This window comes from Leptidea sinapis, chromosome 10 (assembly GCF_905404315.1).
Source record: "Leptidea sinapis chromosome 10, ilLepSina1.1, whole genome shotgun sequence".
Lineage (NCBI taxonomy): Eukaryota > Metazoa > Arthropoda > Insecta > Lepidoptera > Pieridae > Leptidea > Leptidea sinapis.
The window spans coordinates 11,803,562-11,828,829 of record NC_066274.1 but is presented as its reverse complement, the minus strand read 5'-3'; the positions used below and the strand labels follow the sequence as shown (position 1 = coordinate 11,828,829).

At 37.3% G+C, this 25,268-nt stretch overlaps 1 protein-coding gene across 2 annotated transcripts; it reads left to right on the top strand.

Annotated features, from left to right (window-relative positions):
- Window positions 1-681: 681 nt before the first annotated feature.
- LOC126966383 (serrate RNA effector molecule homolog) lies at window positions 682-25,268 on the top strand. 2 transcript variants are annotated; one of them, XM_050810376.1, is made up of 16 exons: window positions 682-1,022; window positions 1,393-1,644; window positions 2,259-2,444; window positions 3,281-3,347; window positions 3,852-4,044; window positions 4,229-4,317; window positions 5,717-5,870; window positions 8,024-8,358; window positions 8,987-9,127; window positions 13,657-13,857; window positions 15,010-15,297; window positions 16,465-16,578; window positions 16,661-16,804; window positions 17,918-18,063; window positions 19,919-20,008; window positions 25,064-25,268. In XM_050810376.1, exons 1-16 carry the CDS (start codon window positions 877-879, stop codon window positions 25,140-25,142), a joined length of 2,625 nt encoding a protein of 874 aa, XP_050666333.1. In that variant the 5' UTR covers window positions 682-876; the 3' UTR covers window positions 25,143-25,268. The 2 variants fall into 2 exon arrangements, with proteins under 2 accessions (XP_050666333.1, XP_050666334.1); XM_050810377.1 differs by lacking the exon at window positions 25,064-25,268 and adding an exon at window positions 23,164-23,715.

Here is a 25,268-nt window from a genome sequence, read left to right as displayed (position 1 = left end):
AAAAACGAAAACCAAAGACTGTCAATACCGAAACTTCTACACAACGCAAAAGAAAACTATTAAAAAAATATTATGTATTATGCATATTATGTAAATTGGTTTTTTTTTCTGAGAGAACTAAAATGTACCCTAGTAGTAACATTAGACATTATTTATATTAATTGAACTGTCGATTTAAATTATCTATAAAAATTATGAATTGATTCCAATCCTATATATTATGCTTATTATATTGGCAGCTCTGATATTACGTCATTAGTTGATTGTGTTGAAATCCAGATTTAGTATGCTGTACGCATTTCATACAAGCGACATTTCTCATCATTAGTAGGGTACTCCCTTAGAATATAGTGTCATTATTCTAAGGGTACTCCCGTCTTTTGAACGTAGTATTTAAATTCTCTTTGGTTGTTAATTTTTTGCCACTGAGTTAGTATTGCACTCATTACAACAAAGCAGTATTTTGAGAGTGCTCGATGCATGGAAAACTACCATTACCTATTCCTTGATGACCTCGTTAGAATAAATATATTATTTGGTGATTTAATATTATAATTATGGTATTTGGTGGTACGTCGACAAATGAATTTTGTATCTGTATTGTATTTTAATATCTGTCTCCTGTTGTCAGTTTTTTCAATTGGCATGTATTTGATTTTGACATTTCCTGCGTCATATTCAAATTGCAACTTTCAAGACCTATTTTCTTCTTCTAGTAGGTAATAACTATTAACCTATTTGTATAGTTTTATAGAACGCTCCTCTATTTAAATAATTTATATACCTACTATTACAATTCAAACATAAAATAATTTATTTTGACCGGGTTACCTAAAAAAAGATAAGTGTCAATCAATCCAAAAGTTGGTGTTAACGATGGCTGATAGTGATGATGAATATGATCGAAAGAGACGCGATAAATTTCGTGGGGAAAGAGGTACTGCGGAAGGAAGCAGTTACAGAAGCAGTGATAGAAGAGAAGAGCGCAATCGTGGTGGTGGCCGAGAAGAATGGACAGATAGGTGAGGTTTTGAGATCATTATAAAAAAAATTACATACCTAATAACAATATACTCTAAAACACTTTTCCAGATCCCATCACCCACTTCCCGAAGCATCCAAAACCCCAATTAACAACCCTAAACCAACAAAAAGATCATCTGTACTAGTAAGGTATATTCTGCCACAAATAACTTTATTTATACTTCATCATAAGTAATTAGCAAGTTGGTTGCATACTTAGATAAACTAAGTTTTACTTTGGTTGCATATATGTTTTCTTAAATTGTATCTTGTTAGTGTTGTCATCATAGAAACAGAATATTGGTCATATTATTAATATTCATTTAATTAAGTGAGGCATATATTTTATGTATTATATTGGACATGAAGATCTCGTGGGGGTCGTTCAGGTCCTGATTACAGAGATTACCGTGGTGGTGGCAGTGCTGCTCGTGGTTATTCACCAGTAAGAGGAGAAGGTCCCCCCAGCAAACGCATGAGACCTGAGTGGCCTATAGATGATAGAAGATATGGGGGCATGCCCCATGATTCATATGGATCTTATGGCTGGGCACATGACCATTTTGGCCCCCATCCTGCTCATCAAGGGTACGGACAACCTATGCCACCAGTTCCTGCAAGGTAATTTCAACTTGTTTATTTCTCTCTATCTTTTAAGCATTTATAAGCTTAATTCATACTTAATCTTTATATTATATAATTTGGAATATGCTAGTCTTGGCTCAGAATGGTTTTATTACATTCATTATAGGTTGGAAATTAAAATATGTCCCGATACTTGTACTTCATATTTGCTCTTCAATAATTTTTAATTTCCCAGACATTATTGTAATATTTGTGTCCCAAATAAATTATCTTCAAAAATATTTATGTGTCAAGTGACCTATAAATTGTTTGAATTGTAAAATTGTTAAATTGTTTTAAAATATTACACTATTTGTTAATTTACTGGATTATCATATATTTTATGAAATTTGACAACTGATGTTAAGTGATGACCTCCACCCATGGTCTTTTTCTTTTCCAGAGGAATGACAGTAGTTTTACTGGCCTATATAGTTTCCTAAAAGCTGGCATTTGTAATGTGTTGCTTGTTACTCTTAATAATTTTGTAAAGGCACACACTTTTATTTAAGTATGTCATAATATTGACCTAGATACATTGAGGAAATTCATTCCACATTATTGCTGATGCTAACAAAGATGTTTTAATATGTTGCAAATAAATTTACTAGGGATGCTGTGTTACCAATGGGCGCTGCTGATGGGCCACCAACAATGATGTCATTCAAAGCATTTCTTGCTGCACAAGATGACTCCATTACAGTTGATGATGCTATTCAAAAATACAATGAATATAAACTTGAATTTAGAAGACAACAATTGAATGAATTCTTTGTTGCTCATAAAGATGAGGAATGGTACGTATTCATATAAATGTACTTGAATTATTGAACTCCGTAATGTTTGACGACTATTAAAATAAAAAGCAATTTATGCTAATGTTAAACTCCAATTGATCTTTACAAATAATTATTGATATCTGGTTTGAGCTATTTCATGTTGTACCATTTTTTCTGTACATGTAATAGTTTATTATAACCAATAGAAATATTTATTGGTGTGATCTTTTAAGTATTCATTTAACTTATTTTTTTATAAAATATATTTAATTTGCAGAAAGTAAAAGGTTCTATGCAATAACTTTCTTTGAAATAAATTTGCATTTTGGTCTGTTTAATCAAATCTTACAGTAATTGTTATTCATAGAATCTTTTATGAATGCAAATTTTAACCATCAAATTTTTTTCCTACAGTCTACAGCGTTTTCGCAAGGAATTGCCGGACATCGTTAAGAACATTTTCAAACTTTATGCAAATGTTAAAATGTGTGTAGCTAGTTGATATCGCGTTGACCTGTAGCGCGCAATGTTACAGGTTCCGTATTGGTTAGGAGTAGGGTTATAATATCCACAAGTGTGGAACAGGTGAGATTACGAGATTTTTTAAATATTCATTTTAGTTTTCGAAATATATAATAACAGTTTTTTTTTCTAGAAAAAGCTATTATGGATGTTTAGACTGAAAACGAAAAAAAGTGATTTTGATTTGTTTTGACATTGTTGTGTTTATTGAATACTTCATTATTCTGCCAACATATGATTTATTTATCAAGTTCATGTTGTTTGTATTGTAGTAATTGACTTGTATATTACCTTCCAATCAAATTGCTTATATATTTTTTTTTTATTATAAGGTTCAAGATTAAATATCATCCTGAAGAATCTGTTAAACGGAAAGAAGAACAACTTGTAGCACTGAAGGTACTTTTCTTTCATTTTTGTTTTTATCTGCCAATCTAAATTAAATCAAAATTATCACCAATATCTAAATAAATACAAATTTGAAGAAGACAATGATGCCATAATAAATGAGCCAGCAATGTAATACTTAAAAAAATTATGATTTAATTTTTTTTATGATAATATGGGATGTGACGAGCAGGACATTCAGCTGATGGAAATTGATAAGCCCTGCCCATTACTGCAGTGGAGGGCCGCTCAGGATTCTTGAAAAATCCAAAAATTCTGAGTGGCACTACTATTACGCTCGTCACCTTGAGACATAAGTCTCATTTGCCCAATAATTTCACTAGCTACGGCACCCTTCAGACCGAAACACAGTAATGTTTACACATTACTGCTTCACGGCACAAATAGTTCATGGCGTCATTGTACCCATAATCTAGCCGGCATCCTGTGCAAAGAAGCCTCCCACTGGTAATTATACATTACAAAAATTAAATGGATATTGTTTCAATTTGTCAGAACCGGTTAAATGTTTTCCTGGAGTTGCTAGAGCAAGGGGAGCTGGACAAAGTAACAGTTGACGTAGATAAGTCAGACAAACTGATAAGACTGCTTGACACGGTTGTTATCAAGCTCGAAGGTGGGACAGAGGAGGATTTGAAAATTTTAGATGAACCTGCACTAACTGAAAATTCAAATAATGACAAACAGGGTGAGACATTTTAATATAGTTCTAAAAATAAATGACAAGAAATATAAGTAAGAATAATTTAATTTCATTGATTTAAGTACGAATTCTGCCATGTGTCATAATAAATATGAAATAATTAAAAAAAATTATAATGATGTAAGTATTTTATATATTTTCAGTATGTTTCAAATATATTTAATTTCAGATAAAATTGAGCCAGAGAAAGCAGTTGTAATTGATGTTGATGATGTTAAAGTAAAGGAAGAGAAGGAAGAAAGTGAGAAGAAAGAAAAGGTTCTTATAACTAATATCTAATTCCTGTGATTTAATCTGCATAGTATTAATTTTTTTATTTCTAGTTTGCATTATTCTGCTTAATACATAATATTAAGTATTAGGGGTTAAAGTATCAAAATTGCAAATATGTTCTGATAAATTTAAATTTGTTTTTTATTCTAATTTAACAACATCACACGAATTTGAAAGCATTTTGTACTGCCTCCTGAGAAGAAAACTTTTATCAGAAAATTGTCCAAATCACAAAATAAATGGTAGTTGGAGCAAGGTCTGGCGAATATGGAGGGTTACACAAACACAACATTAAAATTCCAGTTGTTAGTTTCGCGTCGGAACGGTATTAAAAAGTCACTCGAATTTTCGAAATATTCATCTTTCTTGTCTAAGCTGAATTCAAAAAAGAACTGAAAGTCTATAATCGAATGTTGTACATTTTTTAAATGAAGAACTATATAGGTATCATGTGAAAAAAAATTCACTCAAAAATCTCAAACCATGAAGACATACTTCTCTCTAGACTTCAAAATAACATAGAACTATGTTAATTTGAAGTACCTATTACATTAAAATGGCAATGTCATACTTTAACCCCTATTATTAAGCTGGACAATGCTGCAATATTGACTGGAACAATCCATCTTACTCATGTAAAGCATTTAGTATTTGACATTTGAGTATTTTTGTTGCATCACTTTGCATATATTGTAATTCAAATAATAATAATATTGACACACTTTAACACAAATTATCTTGCCCCAAGTTAAGCATATTTAGCCTGTGTTATGGGTTACAAGACAATGATATGTTACTTTAACATACATAAATTCATATAAACATACATATTATATTTAAACATCCATGACTTGGAAACAACCAGACAGTTTCTTAACCCAAGATAAATTCTTGTTGTAATTGCTTGACATGTGTTTATTTTAGAATAAATCTGTATATGTTTCAAATATAAATTAAATTTATATTTATCTAAATAGAGTATACATTATATATATATATTATAGAGTATATTTGTCATAGTTAAGCAAGATCACTATTTGTATTGTTTACCTACTGCTAGTTGCAGAATGTCACACAAATAGCTTTTGATTTTTTTTTAATAAAAATAAGGGAAAGGACGAGCAAGATGACAATGCAGTGCCGCTCATGATTAATGAAAAACCCAAAAATTCTGAGCGGCACTACTACTGCGCTCGTCACTTTGAGACAAGATGTCAAGTCTTTGTTAAGTGTTTGCACAATGTTAACATTTCCGTAAAGTGCATGCTATATATTATTACCTCACACATAAATATGTCAGAATTTTTGAATCCATGCAGCATGTTCATTTCTTCAGGGAAATATAAAGTTCGTGGTAATCATACCTATTTTCTCTGACTCTCAGGAAAAAAAATCGGAGTCTCCGAAACCGACTGCTCCGCTGACGATGGACATAGATCCTCACTTGAAGCAACTACAAGAGCAGGCTAAACTGTTCTCTCGCTTCAACTCCGCCCCTGGGACTGAGCCAGACCAAGAAGTGCCAGAAAAAGAACCTCGTAAGTCATAAATTCATTTCAAAAAAATTAAAACACACACAAGACTATTACAAGTGTAATGATACTTCATATGATGTCGATTTCAAAATGTTTTAATGAATTGATTAAAGTAGTTATAATATAGTAGCTACTATGTTAATAATATATAATAGACAAAAAAAATCGGCCAAGTGCGTGTCGGACTCGCCCATGAAGTATTCCTTACAGCAAGTAACATAATATAAAAGTTATATAGAAAGGAAAATTATATTAAATTATTTAAATGGAAAAGGCCAAAAATCTGCTCAAAATCGAACAGTGCAAATCATCTCTCATCATTTATACGTATTAACTACTTATTAGATCTCGTTCAAACCAATTTTCGGTGGAAGTTTGCATGGTAATGTATCATTCTCTTATTTAAGAAGTTACAGGGGGGGGGGGGGGGGGGGATACATTTGTACCACGTAGGAATTGTCTTTCGCGCAAACTATTGAGTTTAGAATAAAATGATATTAGAAACCTTAATATAATTTTTTCACACGTGTGGGTTTGATGAAAAATAATTTAGTTTCAGTTCAGACAGACAGAACGAACGAATCTATAAGGGTTACGTTTTTTTGCCATTTGGCTACGGAACCCTAAGAAGGCTATTTTGTACCTTGGCTAGTGTTTCGGTTGAGTAGCAAGTAATTTAGTTAGTAAACTCCTCGCTACTAGTAAAAAATCATGAGCATTATGGTCAAGTAGGTACAGTAAAAGTAAATATTATTTTACAAGATGAATAATGCAATTGAATGGTATGACACCACTTATGGACCTTCAAGCATAGAGCATACTACCAACTTAAAGGCCCGGCCTTTATATTTTAAGGACCACAAACATGCAGTTACTAACTACTTGCTACTGAACTAAAATATTATCCTTGTGCAAATAAACCTTTTAAATATTGTATATGCAACTGAATGACCATTCTTAAGTCCAACCATTTAACAAAAATTCTTTTTTTACGAATCAATTGCAAAGTGAAGTATGTATATGTAAAATACTCTGTGTCTGTCACTGTAAGAAGCAGGCAAATTGCACTCCAAATTTTTTTTTTCATATTTTTCATCAGCCAATGGTAAGAGATGAGAGCCACATATCCTCTTTGTATATATTATCCAATATTAGAGGATAATTCTCGCTAGAACGGTAAATATTGTTCCAACATATCGAAATCGTAAGTACGTGCGGTGGCCCCAGCCAGTAGCAGTGATGCACGCGCGAGTTTTGCTGTCACCTACTTCGCAGATCTGACCGATATTTAAAAAATGGAGAAACATGAATAAAGCAAAGCTAAATTGCGATCCAATTTTTTTTTATGTTTAAGCTTAAGCGAAAGACGCTGAAACAATCTAATTCAAAGACATTCATGTAGCTATATATATTATAAGGTCAGAAGTGAAATTACAATTTAAAAAAAAAAACTTATTTATGAATCTAAAAACTAATCACATGAATTCTTATAAAAATAATTAAACAAACTTTAGCAAATTAACACTCAGAGGAACAAAATCATAACCAAAATAATTAACAAAAGAATAATGAGATACCAGATGATAGCAGATTACACCGATCGGTCGTCACGCAGCGTGTCCGCACGCAACGCCGTACAAAGTAGAAGTGACCCGACCCGCCGTCGGCAGTAGTTTTATAATGAGCGCGCCTCCCCATGTTCCTGGGCCGGGTGGTAGTATCCAACAATATTATATATATAGCCTATTTATTTCCTATATACTAAGTAGGTTCGACTATGTCGTGGTCTTTCAACGCGTACATTACTATACTACAGCTAATGTAGGTTTGACAACGAAAGAATATTGATTTTAAATTACAATTACATTTATACCTATTTATGTTATAGAAAAAACTAGGTAGGTACAGTTTTAGGTAAAGAGGTCAGCCCTAGTTTTGTCAGAAGAGGTAAGAATCACGTGATAGAAAGAGGGGCAACTACTGGGTGAATAAAATTATAGGTTAGTAACGCTGTGCGATCTGAATAACACCTTATTTTAGTACCGCAAGAATCCTTATTTCTTTGATTTCGCGGAGTAAGACATCCGTACTTGTACTATTATATTATATTCTTTGGTATTATTTACTTTGCATAAATTTGAACAAAATTTTTCTAGCTCCTCCGGGCTCATCTTCTAGCTCATCATCATCGAGCTCATCGTCTTCAAGCTCCGATGAAGAAGGCGAGACGGGTACTCGACGCAAATCCAAATCAAAATCGAAATCGGAAAGCCCGTCGAAATCACCAAAGCGTAGGAGCAGATCTAAATCACGAAGTGTTGAAAAAGTGGAAGAAAACAACGAGGCTGCTAAAGAGGCAGTATCAGATGAGAAAACTTCGGACACCAACGAAGTTCAAGCAGAGAAGAAAGAAGTGAGAGCTCTACACAGAACAACATCAATCTTCTTGAGGAATTTGGCACCAACAATCACGAAGGCTGAAGTTGAAGCTGTATGTATACCTTATATTTTAAAGATTAAGTTTTTTTTAAACCGAAGAAATCTTGTGCTGTTTCTTCGTCTCAGAAGTATAGTTTTTTTTCAAAAATCTCAGTCTATTTTATAAAGGCATAGCTTTTAAATTATTAATCGTCGTTTGCCCAACTTCGTTCCAGCTGAATTTTATAGTACACGAAGTAAAAAGTGTAAAACCTTTCTCTTTTTAAAGTCTAGTTTTTGCAAGTCTTTTTTTTTACATAAAATACTTGAATACATTATGGTGAAGGAGATCATTTCCAAGAAACCTTCACAATACACCTGCAAAGAAACTCTAGACGGTTTCTGGTTTAATACAGATTGGCTCTAGGCTCAAAAGGGTGTTTTTCACGGGAAAAATCTTAGCACAGTAGATGTCGAGTTGCGGATAATAACTCGTAAATAGCCCTGCCTTAGTTATTACTCAGTCAAAATGTACTTACAATCTACTAATAAAGGAATTTCAAATTGGCTAAGTAGTTTAGAGATTCCTGATAAACAAAAATACAAAATTTTCTTCAGTATAATATTTGTATCATATGTCATAAATAAAAAATAATAATTGTTCTAATGGATATTTACCAACTTATCAACTTATATCTTAGATGTGTAAGCGCTATGGAGGGTTTCTACGCGTGGCTTTAGCTGATCCTTTGCCAGAGCGCCGGTGGTTCCGCCGAGGCTGGGTGACATTCAGACGTGAAGTAAACATAAAAGATATTTGCTGGAACCTTAATAATATTCGAGTAAGTTATACATAATTATTTGATTTATTGGATTTACCTATGAATTTATTAAATTCATTAGTACACGATAAATAGAATATAAATTATTGCTCTAACAAACAAGGCGTCAGCGAAAAATTTACTTAAAGAAGCAATGGTGGTGGCCATTCTCCTAGTCAACAACTGTGTTTTACTCTCCTCTGGCTTCCTGATAATATTAGCACTAATTTTACTGGTTCGGATGAATACATTATGCAACAAAATACATTAGTACTAGAAAATTGAGATCATATAACTTGTAGTTTTGAAAAATGATTAGCAGATTAACCCCTGTACTTTCCCCGGGGCGTAAAAAGAATAGGGGAGTCCCAGGCCCATGGGTGTCGTAAGAGGCGACTAAGGGCTTTTTAGAAGTGGGAGAGTCACGCTGCCGTCTTATGACGTCAGCACAATCCGGCCAGACTCGTCCGGGTTAATTACCACACTCGCACAGAATACCGGCGTGAAGTAGCGGTCTAGTGCCGCTATGTTTCGCATAGGTTAGTGTCGAGGATCGGAGGCCATCCCTTACCCCCACCCCCTCCCCCCAACAAAATGAGCGGTCCATAAAGATATATTACCCCAGGAGGGTACCGGCTCTACCAGAGCCGGAGAATCCCTCCCTGAGCACTCTCGCTCGGGCTGCCCTTCGTATTCTGGGGTGAGCACAGATCCGCGCATGACCGAGGACAAACGAGGCAGCAACACCACGGCACCCCGCTCCACGCTCAACGTGGACTTTTGCAATATCAGGGGAATTCACTCCAATTTAAACGCCGTCCACCACCACCTTGAGACGGCGCAGCCGGCCTTGTGTTGCCTAACGGAGACGCAGATATCTCGACCTAGCGATACGTCATATTTAACGTACCCCGGGTACAAAATTAAGCACAATTTTTTGCCTCATGCCGGGGTATGTGTGTACGTTAGGGAGGATATCTGCTGTCGCCGTCTCGGCAATTTTGAGGGTAGGGACCTGTCTACTCTCTGGCTCCGCGTAGATTTAGAGGACCGTATCTATGCGTGTGTCTACAGGTCCCATAGTGGTAACGCAGAAACCGATCATCTCATGGGCTGCGTTCAAGCGGCAATTGACGACGTGCTTGCATAGATCCCCTCCGCTGAAATCGTAGTCTTGGGTGATTTCAACGGGCACAATGCCGAATGGCTTGGATCACGTACCACAGACTACGCAGGGCGATCTGTGCATAATTTTGCATTGGCGTATGGTCTGTCCCAATTAGTTTAGTCGCCAACACGGCTCCCGGATGTGGATAGTCACATGCCGTCCTTATTAGATCTTCTGCTGACTACACATCCCGATGGTTACCAGGTCTTTGTCGACGCCCGTCTCGGAACGTCCGACCATTGCCTGGTCAGGAGTGTAGTGCCTATCCGACGCCAACGTCGCAGACCACCAGCGACCCGCCGCGTTTGGCACTACAAGTCAGCAGATTGGGATAGGATGCGTTCCTTTTTTGCATCCTACCCTTGGGGCAAGGTTTGTTTCCCTTCGGATGATCCTAGTGCCTGCGCCGTTGCAGTAGCCGATGTGATACTGCAGGGCATGGATATTTTTATACCAAGCTCTGTAGTACCGATCGGTGGCAGATCACAGCCCTGGTTCGATGCGTCAGTTAAAGCAGCATCTGACTGCAAAAAACAGGCGTATCGAACTTGGGTTGCGGCGCTGGGCACAAAGGATCCGAACTGCAAAGTTCTTAAGAGGAAATATAACCGTGCCTCCAGATTTTTTAAGCGGCAAATCGCCCGTGCGAAGTCTTAGCACGTCGTCAAAATCGGCGAGCAGCTTTCCAGTTACCCGAACGGAACACGCAAGTTCTGGTCGTTGTCGAAAGCTGCTCTTGGTAACTTCAACCAGCCGTCCATGCTGCCGTTGCCCATGAGGAATGACACCCTTGCCCATGCGGCAAAAGAGAAAGCCGAGCTCCTGTGCGCTCTTTTCGCCTCCAACTCGACACTTGACGACAGCGGAAAAACACCGCCGACCATCCCACGGTGTCAGAGCTGTATGCCTGAAGTACAGTTCAGACAGAAAACTGTTAGGCGAGCTCTGTTTTCGTTGGATGTCAGGAAGTCGAGCGGGCCGGATGGCATTTCTCCAATCGTGCTTAGAACGTGTGCCCCTGAGTTGACGCCGGTGCTAACGCGTTTATTCCGGCACTCTTATTCCAAAGGCGTAGTCCCTGACTCATGGAAGTCAGCCCTTGTCCATCCGATCCAAAAAAAGGAGACAGTTCGGATCCGGCGAACTACAGGCCCATTGCTATCACCTCCCTGCTCTCTAAAATCATGGAGAGCATAATTAGCCGCCAGCTTTTAGTACACCTAGAGGGTCACCAGTTGATCAACGACCGACAGTACGGCTTTCGCCATGGCCGGTCGGCAGGTGATCTTCTGGTATACCTAACACATAGATGGGCGGCGGCTATTGAAAGCAAGGGGGAAGGCCTGGCAGTTAGCCTGGACATAGCGAAGGCCTTTGATCGTATATGGCACAAGGCGCTCCTCTCAAAACTTCCATCATTTGGGCTTCCCGAGAGCTTGTGCAAGTGGACCTCCAGCTTCCTCACTGGGCGTAGCATACAGGTCGTTGTCGACGGATATTGCTCGAACCCGAAGCCCGTGAATGCTGGAGTGCCCCAAGGCTGTGTGCTATCTCCTACGCTGTTTCTTCTGCATATCAATGATATGTTGGACACCTCCAACATACATTGCTATGCGGACGACAGCACTGGTGTTGCCGTATACACGGGCCATGCAGGTCTCTCTCGGGAAATCGTCGACCAGTGCCGGGAGAAACTTGTGTTGTTCTATCGAGTCCTCTCTCGAGAAGGTCGCGGAATGGGGTAAATTGAACCTTGTCCAATTTAAACCCCAGAAGACTCAAGTTTGCGCGTTTACCACTAAAAAAACCCCATTTGTCGTATCACCTCTCTTCGAGAACACTTCTCTTTAAGCCGCGCCTAGTATCGGAATACTGGGTCTCGAAATCTCGAGCGATTGCCAATTCCGTGGCCATCTGGAGGGCAAAGCCAAATTGGCTTCGAAGAAGCTGGGCGTCATCAATAGAGCACGACAATACTTCAAGCCGGCCCACATTCTAGCGCTCTACAAAGCGCAGGTCCGGCCACACATGGAGTATTGCTGTCATCTCTGGTCTGGCGCACCCCAGTATCTGCTCGATCCATTTGACCGCGTGCAACGTAGAGCAGCTCGAATTGTCGGGGACTCAGTGCTCTGTGAACGGCTGGATCTCTTGGCGTTGCGTAGAGACGTCGCATCATTGTGTGTCTTATATCGCATTTATCACGGGGAGTGTTCCGAAGAGCTGTTTAACCTGATTCCTGCCGCCGAATTCCACCTTCGCACGACACGCCACAAGTTAGGATTTCATCCCCACCATCTGGATGTGTGGCGGTCCTCCACAGTGCGGTTTTCAAGGAGCTTCTTCCCTCTTACTACAAAGCTATGGAATGAGCTTCCTTGTGCGGTGTTTCCGGGACGATACGACATGGGTACCTTCAAAAAAAGCGCGTACACCTTCCTTAAAGGCCGGCAACGCTCTTGTGATTCCTCTGGTGTTGCAAGAGAATGTGGGCGGCGGTGATCACTTAACACCAGGTGACCCGTACGCTCGTTTGTCCTCCTATTCCATAAAAAAAAAGCAACAGTGATATTCTTGTATTACAAGCAAAAACAAAATTGTTCTGCAACACAAATTAGTAAGACTTGTAAATCAATAGCTTTTAACTGGTATTATTTTCTAGTATTATTAGTAAACTTCTGCAATAGGCCCCAGCATAGTTAGTTCGTTACATTTAATACATACCTGTAAATTATAATAGTGTGTGCTTGTAATCTTTACGTGCGATTGAAGTAAAACTTAATTATAATTAACTTTAGGAATAATTAACAGATACATATATATACTTTTTTTGCTTATCTGAAAGCTCATAGACAAAATATGTTATTTTCGTTTGCTCTTGTTTGTCCCACCTATTCTAGGACGTCCAGTATATAACAAATTTTCTTAAAAAGTTGAAATACAAGAAGATTTAATTTATACCATTAAATATATACTTACATTAATTAAAGCCGTGTTAATAAATAATTGAATAAAAATAATTAAATTATTAATAGTTATCACACATATCAATATAACGTTGTTATTGAATATTAACGAATATGGCTCTATGGGATCGGACCTTTTGCCTGTCCGATGGACGAAGAATAATTAACGAATGTCGCAAACGTCAGACTGAGAACTTTTATTTATTATTTATTACAAAGTAGTCATAAATGAACAAATTACACTTGGAGATAAAGATTACTAATACATACAATAAAACCATTAAATTATAATGGTTATAAATTGTTTCAAGTACTAACGTTACTTCCGTCAGAAAAATATTCTGAGTTACCCTCAAGTCACGACTAAAGAAGCTGTACATCAAAAAGTAGAGTTATATACTCGTTTATCTCTTCAGCTGCGCGAGTGTGAGTTGGGCGCCATCGTGAACCGCGACCTTCAGCGTCGCATCCGGCCCGTTTCCGGGGTGACGGTGGAACGTGCCGTCATGCGATCTGACGCCAGACTCGCCGCCCGCCTTGCAAATCTTCTGGACTCACGCACCAAGCTGTGGGAGAACCCGGACCCCTCCCCCGAGGATAGCGCGCCCTCTAATGATGTAAGTCTTCCATCGTTCTAACTACTGATACCATCAATAGAATCGTGCACCAGGCTATAGCACAACCCAGACTCCAGCATCGATCCTAGCAGGCCTTTTAGTGATGTAAGCATTTGTGCCACCACTAGTTTGCTTGCGAAGTTGGAAAAACGCGAACAATAACTCGAATATGTGTATTAAACAAAAAAATGTTGAACAAAACTGCTGAGAATCGCAATTAATGCTATTTGATATTTGCATTATGTTTTTCGATCCAAAACACATTAACGGTGTTGTGGATCGGCTTGGTACGTTATGGTCTATCGCAGACAACAGACTATCCGTGACGCACTTTTTAGTCTGTGACAATAATACTGTAGAATTATATTCAGTAACGCATACGACGCGCAAAAAGACTGATACACAAAATATCCTCGTAGATCTGACAGACCGCGTCGCACCGCGCCGTACAAAAAGTGCGACAAAAAAATAAAACGTTCACGTCAACACGCGCTAACGCAGACGATGCTGACTTTAGTCTGTAGTCTGCACTTGCTAGTGATTGACGTGTGTCATGACGCTAGACATCGATGTATCAATATTGGTTCAAGAAATAGAAAACAGACCAGCACTGTATGATACATCTTTTGTCAGAGTATCATGACAGAAATTTAAAAAGAATATGTTGGGATGAGGTGCAAATTTATTTGGATGTAGTTTTAGAACTGAATGTATACTAATGAATACGAAACAATCCCTTTAATAATCTCTCTGAAAGAATCGGATGAAACCCAAAATTGTTCTTCGATTTCTTCTTCTTTTTATATATCTCAAGTACGAAATAATACACCGGAATATCTGTACTTCCATTGCGTGTACGTCCCTATAGCTCCGCCGACAAAATGACTGAAAATGTACGTTGTGTGCGTTGAGTCGGTGAAATATCTGCCAAAGACATTTTATAGCTAGCACAAGAAGTGTGTCATCTGCGATAGGCCTATACGTACGTATAAGGTACGTGATATAAGTATGTAAATAGTAAATCACTTCGTCGTTTTAGCTGTCGCAGTATAATGATCGGATTATATTACGCCGTCAACAAAGTGAAGATCATAAACATATATGGCGTATGAAAGATAAATTTCTTGTACCAGCTACATAATATTGTTTCAGACCATTAACTTCAATTCCAAGAACCCAGTTCTCCACAAGATAACGGAGCATCTGATAGAAGAGGCATCAACTGAGGAAGAAGAATTATTGGGGCTAGAAGCTTCTGCAGATCCAAGCAGTCACGATCAACCGGATCCTGAGCTGATGCATGTGCTGGACCGGCTCGTGCTCTACTTGCGTATAGTACATTCAGTGGACTACTACAACCATTGTGAATATCCCTATGAGGATGAAATGCCCAACCGGTGTGGAATAATGCACGCTCGCTCCGCATTGCCTACCAATAAGGTAATGTCTTATATTAACTTTCTTCAACATACAACCAAACTATTCTCCCAAAAAAAATGGCATACTCCTTTTCCAAAAGGCCAGCAACGCAGGAGCGTTAACACCAGAGGATTCATAGGATGAATCCTCTGATGTTGCATGAAAATAACATTATATATATCAATATAATCATCAGGAGGCCTTCTCCTAAAATCGATATTGGATATATCGTGGTAGTAGTCGTGTCGAATCCTAATCTTAGTTACATCGTATTCAATGTCGAAACGATCATTGAACGTACGAAACATTATTCGATATTATCGGTTCTAACTACTATTAGTTGAAAATGTCAGAGACGAATATTCAAATTTGACAAATAATCAAACGTCACTTCTACGATAATCTCATCTACAACTTCTAAGCTGTCTTGCTATTATCGTTTCAAGTTGTAGTTGTGCATTTATTTTGATTGTGGTGTCAATTTCTTGTGATCTTCTTCTCTTTCTTCTCTTTTTTCTTCATATTTAACAGGATTTTTTAACTACCAAGTAATTTAAGTCGTTTTATTGATCGTTTATGCGTAGAAAGTAATGCAAATGGCCGCCTGACAAATAGGAAGCCGACAAGAAGGGTTGAGTTTTGTATTATTTATTCAATTATAAATAGTCATATTATATTCATTACATAATTCATTTTTAACCTAATTCCTGCCGCCGAATTCCACCTTCGCACGACACGCCACAAATTAGGATATCATCCCCACCATCTGGATGTGTGGCGGCGGTCCTCAACAGTGCGGTTTTCAAAGAGCTTTCTTCCTCGTTCTACTAAGCTGTGGAATGAGCTTCAAAAAAAGCGCGTACACCTTCCTTAAAGGCCGGCAACGCTCTTGTGATTCCTCTTGTGTTGCAAGAGAATGTGGGCGGCGGTGATCTGTAAGTAGTGAATTGTATACGTTAGCATGGCAACACTCGGGTTTGTGTTTAAAGTTTATTTATAGCAAACTATTTCTCGGATTCCCAATACGAAAAATTCAGATAATTTTTCCCAAACGCGCTATAAAAATTATTACTACAATAAATAATCCATTTTTAACAGATAAAGTTTATAAATTATGCTTCAGTACTGTTATTCAGGCATTTGTTCATTTCTTTTATATCTAATAACATAAGGACTCTTTTTTTATAGCCAACACAACAGGAAATTCAGGATTATATAAAGTCATTTGAAGGGAAAATGTCAGCTTTTCTACAAGATGTTAAGCCTTTGTCGGATGAAGAACTGCAAAAATTAGGAGTCAAGGTATAATAGAATTCTATATTTTCATGTCATTAAAATATTTTTTAATTGTATCGTTAATTGTAATAAATTGAATTGTGCATAGGATGCTGAAGCAGAAGTAGAAAAATTCATTCAAGCCAACACTCAAGAGCTTTCAAAAGACAAATGGTTGTGTCCGCTGAGTGGGAAGAAATTCAAGGGACCCGATTTTATCAGAAAACATATATTCAACAAACATGCTGAAAAGGTAATTTTAAATTTTTTACTTAATAATAATATTCGTTTATTACAATAAAATACTAAAACGTTTGTAATTTAATGACTGAATGATCTATGATAACCTAAGAGGATAGGTAGATAGGATAGGACAAGTTGCCCTATTTTAAAGCTCTGAATCAGATCATAAGTAGCAAGATAATTAAATATTATGTTTTATATATAAAAGCGGATTTTACAAGAGACAGAAAATATGAAGATGATATTGAAAGGATGGTAACTGCGGGAAACTGTGTGAATGGAGTGGTGCATGCATTTATAAACGGCCAGACTGTGCTAATAGAAGCGCGAATGGCTGTACATAATGGAGTGCTTGTCGCTATGTTAATGTATGACAGAAGAAGTATAAAAGCAGAATTAACGCAGTTGAGTTGTGATCACTGAAAAGAGTAATGATTGTAGAGGAAGCGCGTCAGGTTTGTAAGGATTGAAGCAAGTGACATTCTATTGTCTCTGGCTAACTTGACGGTAATAAGGCGTGAGTGTATGAATGAATGATATATAAAAGCAGAGAGTGAAATATTAATTGATATGAGATAATTTGTTATGTTTTAAAGTGGTAACCCTCACTTTTGAAAATAATTACACATATAAAATTTTAAACAAAATTTATGAACGATGCGGGATTCGAACTCGCGACCTCTCGCGTTCCGGGCTGTTCCAACAGAGCCAATCGTTTGAGTGACGTATCTTCGATAAATTTTGTATCCTTTGTTCAGCTCGACGGCAGACTGAGTTAGTTTGACGTTTGTTTACCTCCCCCGCTCCGTCGCTCTCATACCTCCAGAACACTCAAGTAGTTAATAATATGACGACCTGTATGGCCGAGTGGTTAGCGATTCTACTTACCAAGCTAGAGGTCTCTGTTTCGAATCCCGGTAGGTGCAAGTATTTTATGGTGAATATGGATGTTTGTTTCCGAGTAATAGATGTTTAAATGTATTTATGTATGTTTATATGTATGTTTAAGTAAGTATATTGTATTAAATATATCATTGTCTTGTAACCCATAACGCAAGCTATATATGCTTAACTTGGGGCAAGATAATTAGTGTAAAAGTGTGTATCGTGGTGGTACCTGCAGGTGGACGAGGTCCGGCGCGAGGTGTCGTACTTCAACGCGTTCGTGCGAGACGTGCGCCGCCCGCACCAGCCCGAGCCACCCGCCCGCGGTGGACCCGCCTCGCACGCGCCGCACGCCCCGCACGCGCCGCCCGCGCCCGCACACTCGTACGTACACGCCCGCACTAGATAATACACCAGAGATACATGTGCCCGGGGGTGGGACAGACGCTTTAAAGTACGTTTTCAGAAGACTGTAGTGCCATCTGTTAGTTGGCCCGAAAATTAAAAACTTGGCAGCTGTCACTCGCTTTGAAACCTTTCAACTTTTCTTTATTTGTGTCACTGCCCACTGGTCATAAAATGGCGACTATGCCTAGCGTTTGCACATGTATGTAGCTCTCGTGTTCCATTTTGCATATTTGCACTACTAAATGTATCTTTTATGTTCTATATTGTGGCAAAATTACATAACTAACTCTACGCGCAATTTCAACATGGTAAAAAATTGCAATACCTACATTAAACAGTAGAGTTAGTTATTTAATTGCGTCACAACATTAAAAATAAATTTTATAATTTGGAGCTTAAATATAATTATTTTCGGGGCCAATCTCCAGATGGCGCTAGCTTTCAAATAGACAGCTTATAATGCGTAAAGAAGGCTCTCTTTTACCTATATATTATTATACTCTTTGGATGTGCCACCGATATTTTTATTATGTAAAATGAGTGTACCCAGGCTAAGAGATGGCGCTGCGTTATGTTTAGTTGAAATAATTTACGCTCGTAGCGCCGCTAGATGGCGCTCATTATGTTTATTCCTTATCCATTGTTGTAGACCATATTGATTGCATTTTGCGATATTGATTAATAATATAGTTTGTTCTGTCTTTGTTGATTACCACACGATAGTCTAGTTTTGTTTTAATAAATAACTTAAGTCAGTTTTTAGTGTCAAGTAACTTAAATAATTGCATATTTTTATTCAATCTAATTTATTAATTTAATTATATTATATAAAAATCTACTACAAATGGAGTCCCCACTCCAAATAGAAGATCAGTTGTTTTCCATAACTTCCGTAATCACTGGAAGACTCCTTTGCACAAGATGCTAGCCACAGATTATGGGCGTGGTACCCATTTCTGCCGTGAAGCAGTAATGTGTTAGCATTACTGTATTCCGGTGTGAAGGGCGCCGTAACCAGTGAAGTTACTGGACAAATAAGACTTAAATTCTTATTTCTCAAGTCATTTGTAGTGCCGCTTAGAACTTTTGGAGTTCGGCATTGCATTGTAATGGGCATGGTGTATTTATTACCATCAACTAAACATCCTGCTCGTCTCGTCCCTTATTTTCATAAAAAAATAACGCTACCAACCAACACTTTGTAAACCACTTTCAATTTTATATAGATAACATTTACTTTGCCGATGCACTAAGATACACACTAACATTGAAATGGTAACGGGCTGGCCCCATTGCCACGCTATACGGACAGAAGGTGGGCAATAGAGACCACCAAATAGATGGGACCACCAGAAAAAAGAAACACCGGTAAACCAAGGCAGCGATGAGCAGATGACATTGTGCAGGCGGTTGGAAGAAACTGGATTGATCAGAGCAAGGATAGGGAAAAGCGGAAAAAGTTGGCAAAATACCCAAAGATAAATAAGAAAAAATAATTGATTTTGTCAGTCTTATTAAACTAACACAAGATTTTAAGCACATTTTAACTACTAAAAACATTAGATTGTAAAATAAGCGTTATGGAATAAAAGGTTAATTATTATATTACTAGCCGTTCCCGCCCGTTTCGCGTGGGGAATTTTAAAAGGAAATAAATTAAACAATAAAAAAGAACCAGAAAGGCATTAACCATCTAGGGTAAATCTCGCATCGAATGGTGGTAGTTTCATGTCGATACGATCAGTGGCTTAGGGGTGAAAGAGCCTCAAACAAAGACTATTTTCATTATATATATATATATATATATATATATAACTTTTGTCTGCACCAGGTATGGTGGTGGTGGCGGCGGTAGATGGGGCTGGGGTGGTTGGGCGCCGCCTGCTTATCAACCCCGACACCCACGCTTCACCAGACCCAGGTAAACACACCCCCCCCTTAATATTGATACTGAAATGACGCTAGTTGAAACCGTTAGGCTATGGTCTGCTATTTTACGCCGTACGCGACGTCTCGTTACGCCGTACGCTGCGTCACAATGCTTAATATATAAATGTACTGTTGTGGTCTCTTTCACACGACGACGTTGGCGTGTTGACGCCTGAACACCGTGCGCCGCGTCTCTAGTCATTACGAACCATTGCAGTTTGAAAGTCGTCGCTCGCGTCACACAAAATGATGAGATTTGATAAAGGAAAAGACTAGTTGTTGATTGAATCAGTAAAATCTTATAATGCAGTGTGTGATAAAAGTGACAAGAATCATAAAAACAGTATTTATAAGCATCAATGTTAGCTCGCTTGTCGCTACTGAGCCACCTGCGTCACGCCAGACGTATTGACTTCCGACGCTATGCGTTGCGTCTAGACTTTGGGAAGCCACACAATTGAGCGTTGACGCTAACGCCAGACGCCGCGTACGGCATAAAATAGGAGACCATAGCCTTACTGCTCTGCTTGTACTTACCGTTTTAACACCATGCTTTTTCCTGTCAAACCACATTTCAACTTTGATAGAAAGGGACAAAACTATTCGATACCAAAAGAAAGTATTGATCATTTAAATGTATTCAATTATTATTTGGTACGTATTATATTAATATCGTTTTGTGGGCTTTTTCGAAAAGCTTGTAGGATTATTAAGTCCAATGTAGTGATAAAAAAGAAACAATTTATGAATAGACTAATAATTATATAACAATAGATAAAATAAAGAATGTATCGAAAATTTAAGGTTATATTTTCGATGTCCGAGTTCGTTATAATAATGTAAATTAGATAATATTTATTTTTGTTTACGATTCGAAGTTGAACTTGATATCGCTTGGGTATAATATCATATCGATCGAAAATGAGTATTAATTCCCATGGTATTGCAAATGAGGCATGACCGCCTGTGTTCAGTTACCACCATGTAATCCGCTGGTAAATTTGAAGCAAAAATGATTCAAAAAAGTTTTTAATGAATATATCAAGTACAAAATCATATCATTATATTCTTAACTCGGATACATTTATGGAGAAAATGTGGCGTTTATTGAGCAATGTAATAAACTAGTTTTATTTATACATAGCTACATATATATATATATAATCATAAGACCATAGCCTATAAAAAAATTAGTTTGTTGAGCTACAGTTTTTAAACGTAAAAATTCGTAGGCAGACGTTGTTCTGTAAATAAAAAATAAATTACTGTTTTTTTAATAATTTGTCTATAATATTTCATAACATCAATAATTATTTCTTAAAATATGCTCCCTATTGTTACAATGAAATTGTGCAGCAGAACTGTCAAACCGTGCGTCAATAAATTATCTCATAGAAAACATGTCCATACAAAAATATTGGAAACAAAACTATCACTCAAGTTGGACTAAACTGCACTGCATGAAGTAATCCCCATTAAAATCCGTTTATTAGTTTAGGAGGTCATTGGAAACAAACATCAGGACACTGGATTTATATATTAAGATTTTTTTAAACAAACTCTTTTCTGATAGTTGGAAGGGTATGTACTTACTGTTCTACTGAAGCGCATCATCATTTTGTCATGAATTAGAAAACTTGAATGAGTTGGTGCGAGTGGAAGAAGCGAGAAAAAAATGTCAATGTTGTGGGTGTTGGTATTAATTTAGTCATTAGATTAAATTATCTTAAATGGCAGCATGTACTTACAATTTCGTCAGTACAGTCAGCATAAAAGTAACAACCTTCTTTCGTCTGCAATGGAGCATAACACTAACGGCCGTTCTCAATAACTTATCTATCCTTAGTTTATCTTACTAGAGGATGGAGATTTCAATAACCTATCGATATAAAGCCTTGGACTATATACTGGACATAACTATGGATAGATGAGATATTGTCATTAAACGGTGACAGCAATGTATCCGTAACTACAGATACGTTATTGAAAACAGCCGTAAGTCTATTAAAACCACTTAAATGATGGTATAGCATATATGCCCAGAATCCATTAGTTTTTATTTCGATTATATCAAGCCCTTCCTTTGAAATGACGAAGCTTGACGTGTGATGTAGTGACATCACAGCGGTCAGCTAATCCGCTCCGTAGCACCACTAAATAACTAACGTCGGTATTTAAAATATCTTTTTTATCTCCTACCTACCGGTGGTATTCTACATTCCGATCTTCGATTGACCTAAACATATCATTAATTAAAGAAATTTAAGTTGTACCAAAATTTATGGACGATGCGGGACTTGAACCCCCGACCTCTCGGTTTCCGTCCGAACGCTCTTACCAATTGAGCTAACTGAGTGACACATGTTCGTAAATCTTGGTATGCCTTGTTCAACTCTCAAGTTGTGGCTCCATCTACAGAATCTACTTTACAGTTGATAACCTGCTCAACTCCAATATTTGCATATTAGGAAATTGACTTGAGATGTCGCTGTTCCAATTCTAAACAATTTGTTATTTTCAATTGATATCTCTCACTTCTGTGATCAAATAAACAAATTTGTTAATTGTGCCAAAGAAAAAAAATCAAACCACCAACCGTACCAAAAAAAGTAATCCAAGAAGTCAGGGACATCAATTAAAAATAACTAACTGTTTATATCATCATCATTCAGTACTGATTTTATTGCATGCAGTACCGTCGTGTGTAAGGAAGCATATAGATATAGGATCAGAGTGAGATAAGCAACGCTATTTTAGATATTATGTATACGTCACTGGTTAATAATAATTGATTGGTCTTTGTGTGATCATCATCAGCCGGAAGATGTCCACTGCTGGACAAAGGCCTCCCCCAAAGATTTCCACGACGATCGGTCCTGCGCTGCCCTCATCCAACGTATTCTGACGATCTTGACCAGATCGTCGGTCTATCTTGTGGGGGGCCTATCAACACTGCGTCTTCCGGTACGTGGTCGCCATTCGACGTCTTTACTGCCTTTGTGTTGTCGTTGTGTAACTAAAGCTTGGTGTTGTTTACAGTTAGTGTAAATTATTGTGTAACTAGTGAAACACTAATCATTTTAAATAACTTGTTTCTTTTGTGTCTAACCTACAATATTATGTTATTGAGTGTAAGGTAAATTACAGGGATACCGTGGATCGCTCTCGACCCATAATTGCGTACAACGATCTTGACTTCCCCGACACTGGTGACATATTCTAACAATCATTTAATCAAAAATATTAAGATAACAATGCATTTTTAGTTGATGCTAGATAATTCGTTATTATATTTTTTAATTTATGTAATGGGCTATGGGGTAGTGTTAAATATGAAAACTTTGACCACAACATTTTCCAAAGCCTTGATATAGAGTTCGTTCTTTATAACAATATAAATAATTTAAACATTTATCGAAATTCTTCATTATTCGATCTTTTGTTTGACTATAATGTTTTTCACTGTCGATTAATATGCTTACTGTACCGTTGCTATTGTTTAACTTCCTACATGTTGTGGTTCAATGAGGTTTTATATCGTCTAGTTTTTTACCACAGACGACTATAATATCTAGACATTATTAATATACATTTTTACTTAGTGATCATACCGTTAGTCTGCATAATTATTTTTAATGGAAAATTACATCCTGTATTACAACTTTTGTAAATGAATTTTAATAAAGTGTCTGAAATTAACATTTTGTTTTTAAAATATTTCGTCCTTACACCAACTTCCAGATAGTAGAGAGCTGAGTATAAATGCGAACTCTACAGTGTGCTTGTGTGTGAATGTGTTTAGTATTGAAGCAAGGACTGACGGCCAATACTTACGAGTAGATTTACATTTATTTCAATATCCTTCCACAGCGCCGGTCCTGGGGTAGAGCGAGTAAAATGGACACATATAATAGTTTGGGAAAAAGTTTGTTCGTACTTTATATGAAACCTTTCATTTCGAAAATTAATGTACATTTTATTACAGCAGATAATGTGCCGTTTTGTTCGATGACATGACATGTTAGTTGCTGTGGAAATTGTGATACTTCTAACCAATGGTTCGGGTGGTCCTCTATTTATGTTAACCTGACGCTGCCTAAAGAATTCTGCAAACTAGAAATCTGAAAGAATCAAGATTATACGGTGGATGTATTATCACCTCCCAGCCAAACTCTAAATCATTGTCTGGCGTTATCGTAATAAAACACAAAACCACACCTTTTCTATAGACGAATTTCGGCAGTTCTTTTCAATTTCTTCCTAAAATCTCATCAGTTGTTGGTAGTAGAGTTACATACATCTAATGTTAGACTCTTGCGGACCGCTATACAATCCTACTTTATTCTACTCTTTAAAAAAACCATAAGTGACACATCACACGTTTGTATCTAGCCCAGCGATGATTTATTGTGCTGCGGGCAGCTACATTTTGACATCAATTTTGGCGCAAAATTATCAAACCTGAAAAACTATTTGTGTCAAATATAATTATTATTTACATAATTATTTATCGATTATAATAAATATCCGGACGCGGTCGTCCGGTAGCCTTGCTCGGATTTTTAAGAATGTACAAAACTTGGACAAAAAAAACTTATAGGACATCTGGATTCGAACCGGAGTCTTCTGCTTTCCGGATCACTTAATGTCCCATCAGAGCTATTATAGTCTTGTATATATAGTGACGAAATTTACCTTTGTATTCTAATGTTATTGTAGCTCTTTCTCGGATAAAACTAAATTTTTTTATTTTTAAATTGAAACCTAGCTGGATACTTATATCCAGATATCTAATCTTAATTAGGGCTACTTTATTTAGGTTAATCTGTGTAATTAAAATTGATGTTGGAGTATTGTTGTCAATTTATGGGACGTAGGTATAAAAGATTTAGATCCTGCCAAAGGCAGCTCGCTCTACCCCGCTAGACGCTACCTAAGGCTAGCGTTGTCCGTGTATAGATCATTAACCTTACCGGCAGTGAATATCGTTCGGTCATTCAGTCCTTGTGATGACGTGGCTCTAACACAAATGTGATTGTTGTTAAAGGGGCGGCGGCGTCGATTTCCGCCCGGTCATTCACTACCGGGACTTGGACGCCCCGCGAGAGCCCGATGAGTTTGTATAACACGAGCGTCGCACTGCGGGGTCATCACAGACAGCCTAAGAGTAATGTTTCATTCGTAATTTGAACGGTAGCTTTAGTTCTGTTAGTATTATAGTTGTTCCAATGAAAGTATTTTTTTGTACTTAA

Coding starts and splice junctions, on each gene's coding strand:
- LOC126966383 (XM_050810376.1), top strand. CDS start 877: ATGGCTGATAGTGATGATGAATATGATCGAAAGAGACGCGATAAATTT. Junction 1,023..1,392: donor CGAGAAGAATGGACAGATAG/GTGAGGTTTTGA, acceptor TTGGACATGAAG/ATCTCGTGGGGGTCGTTCAG. Junction 4,318..5,716: donor AAAGTGAGAAGAAAGAAAAG/GTTCTTATAACT, acceptor TCTGACTCTCAG/GAAAAAAAATCGGAGTCTCC.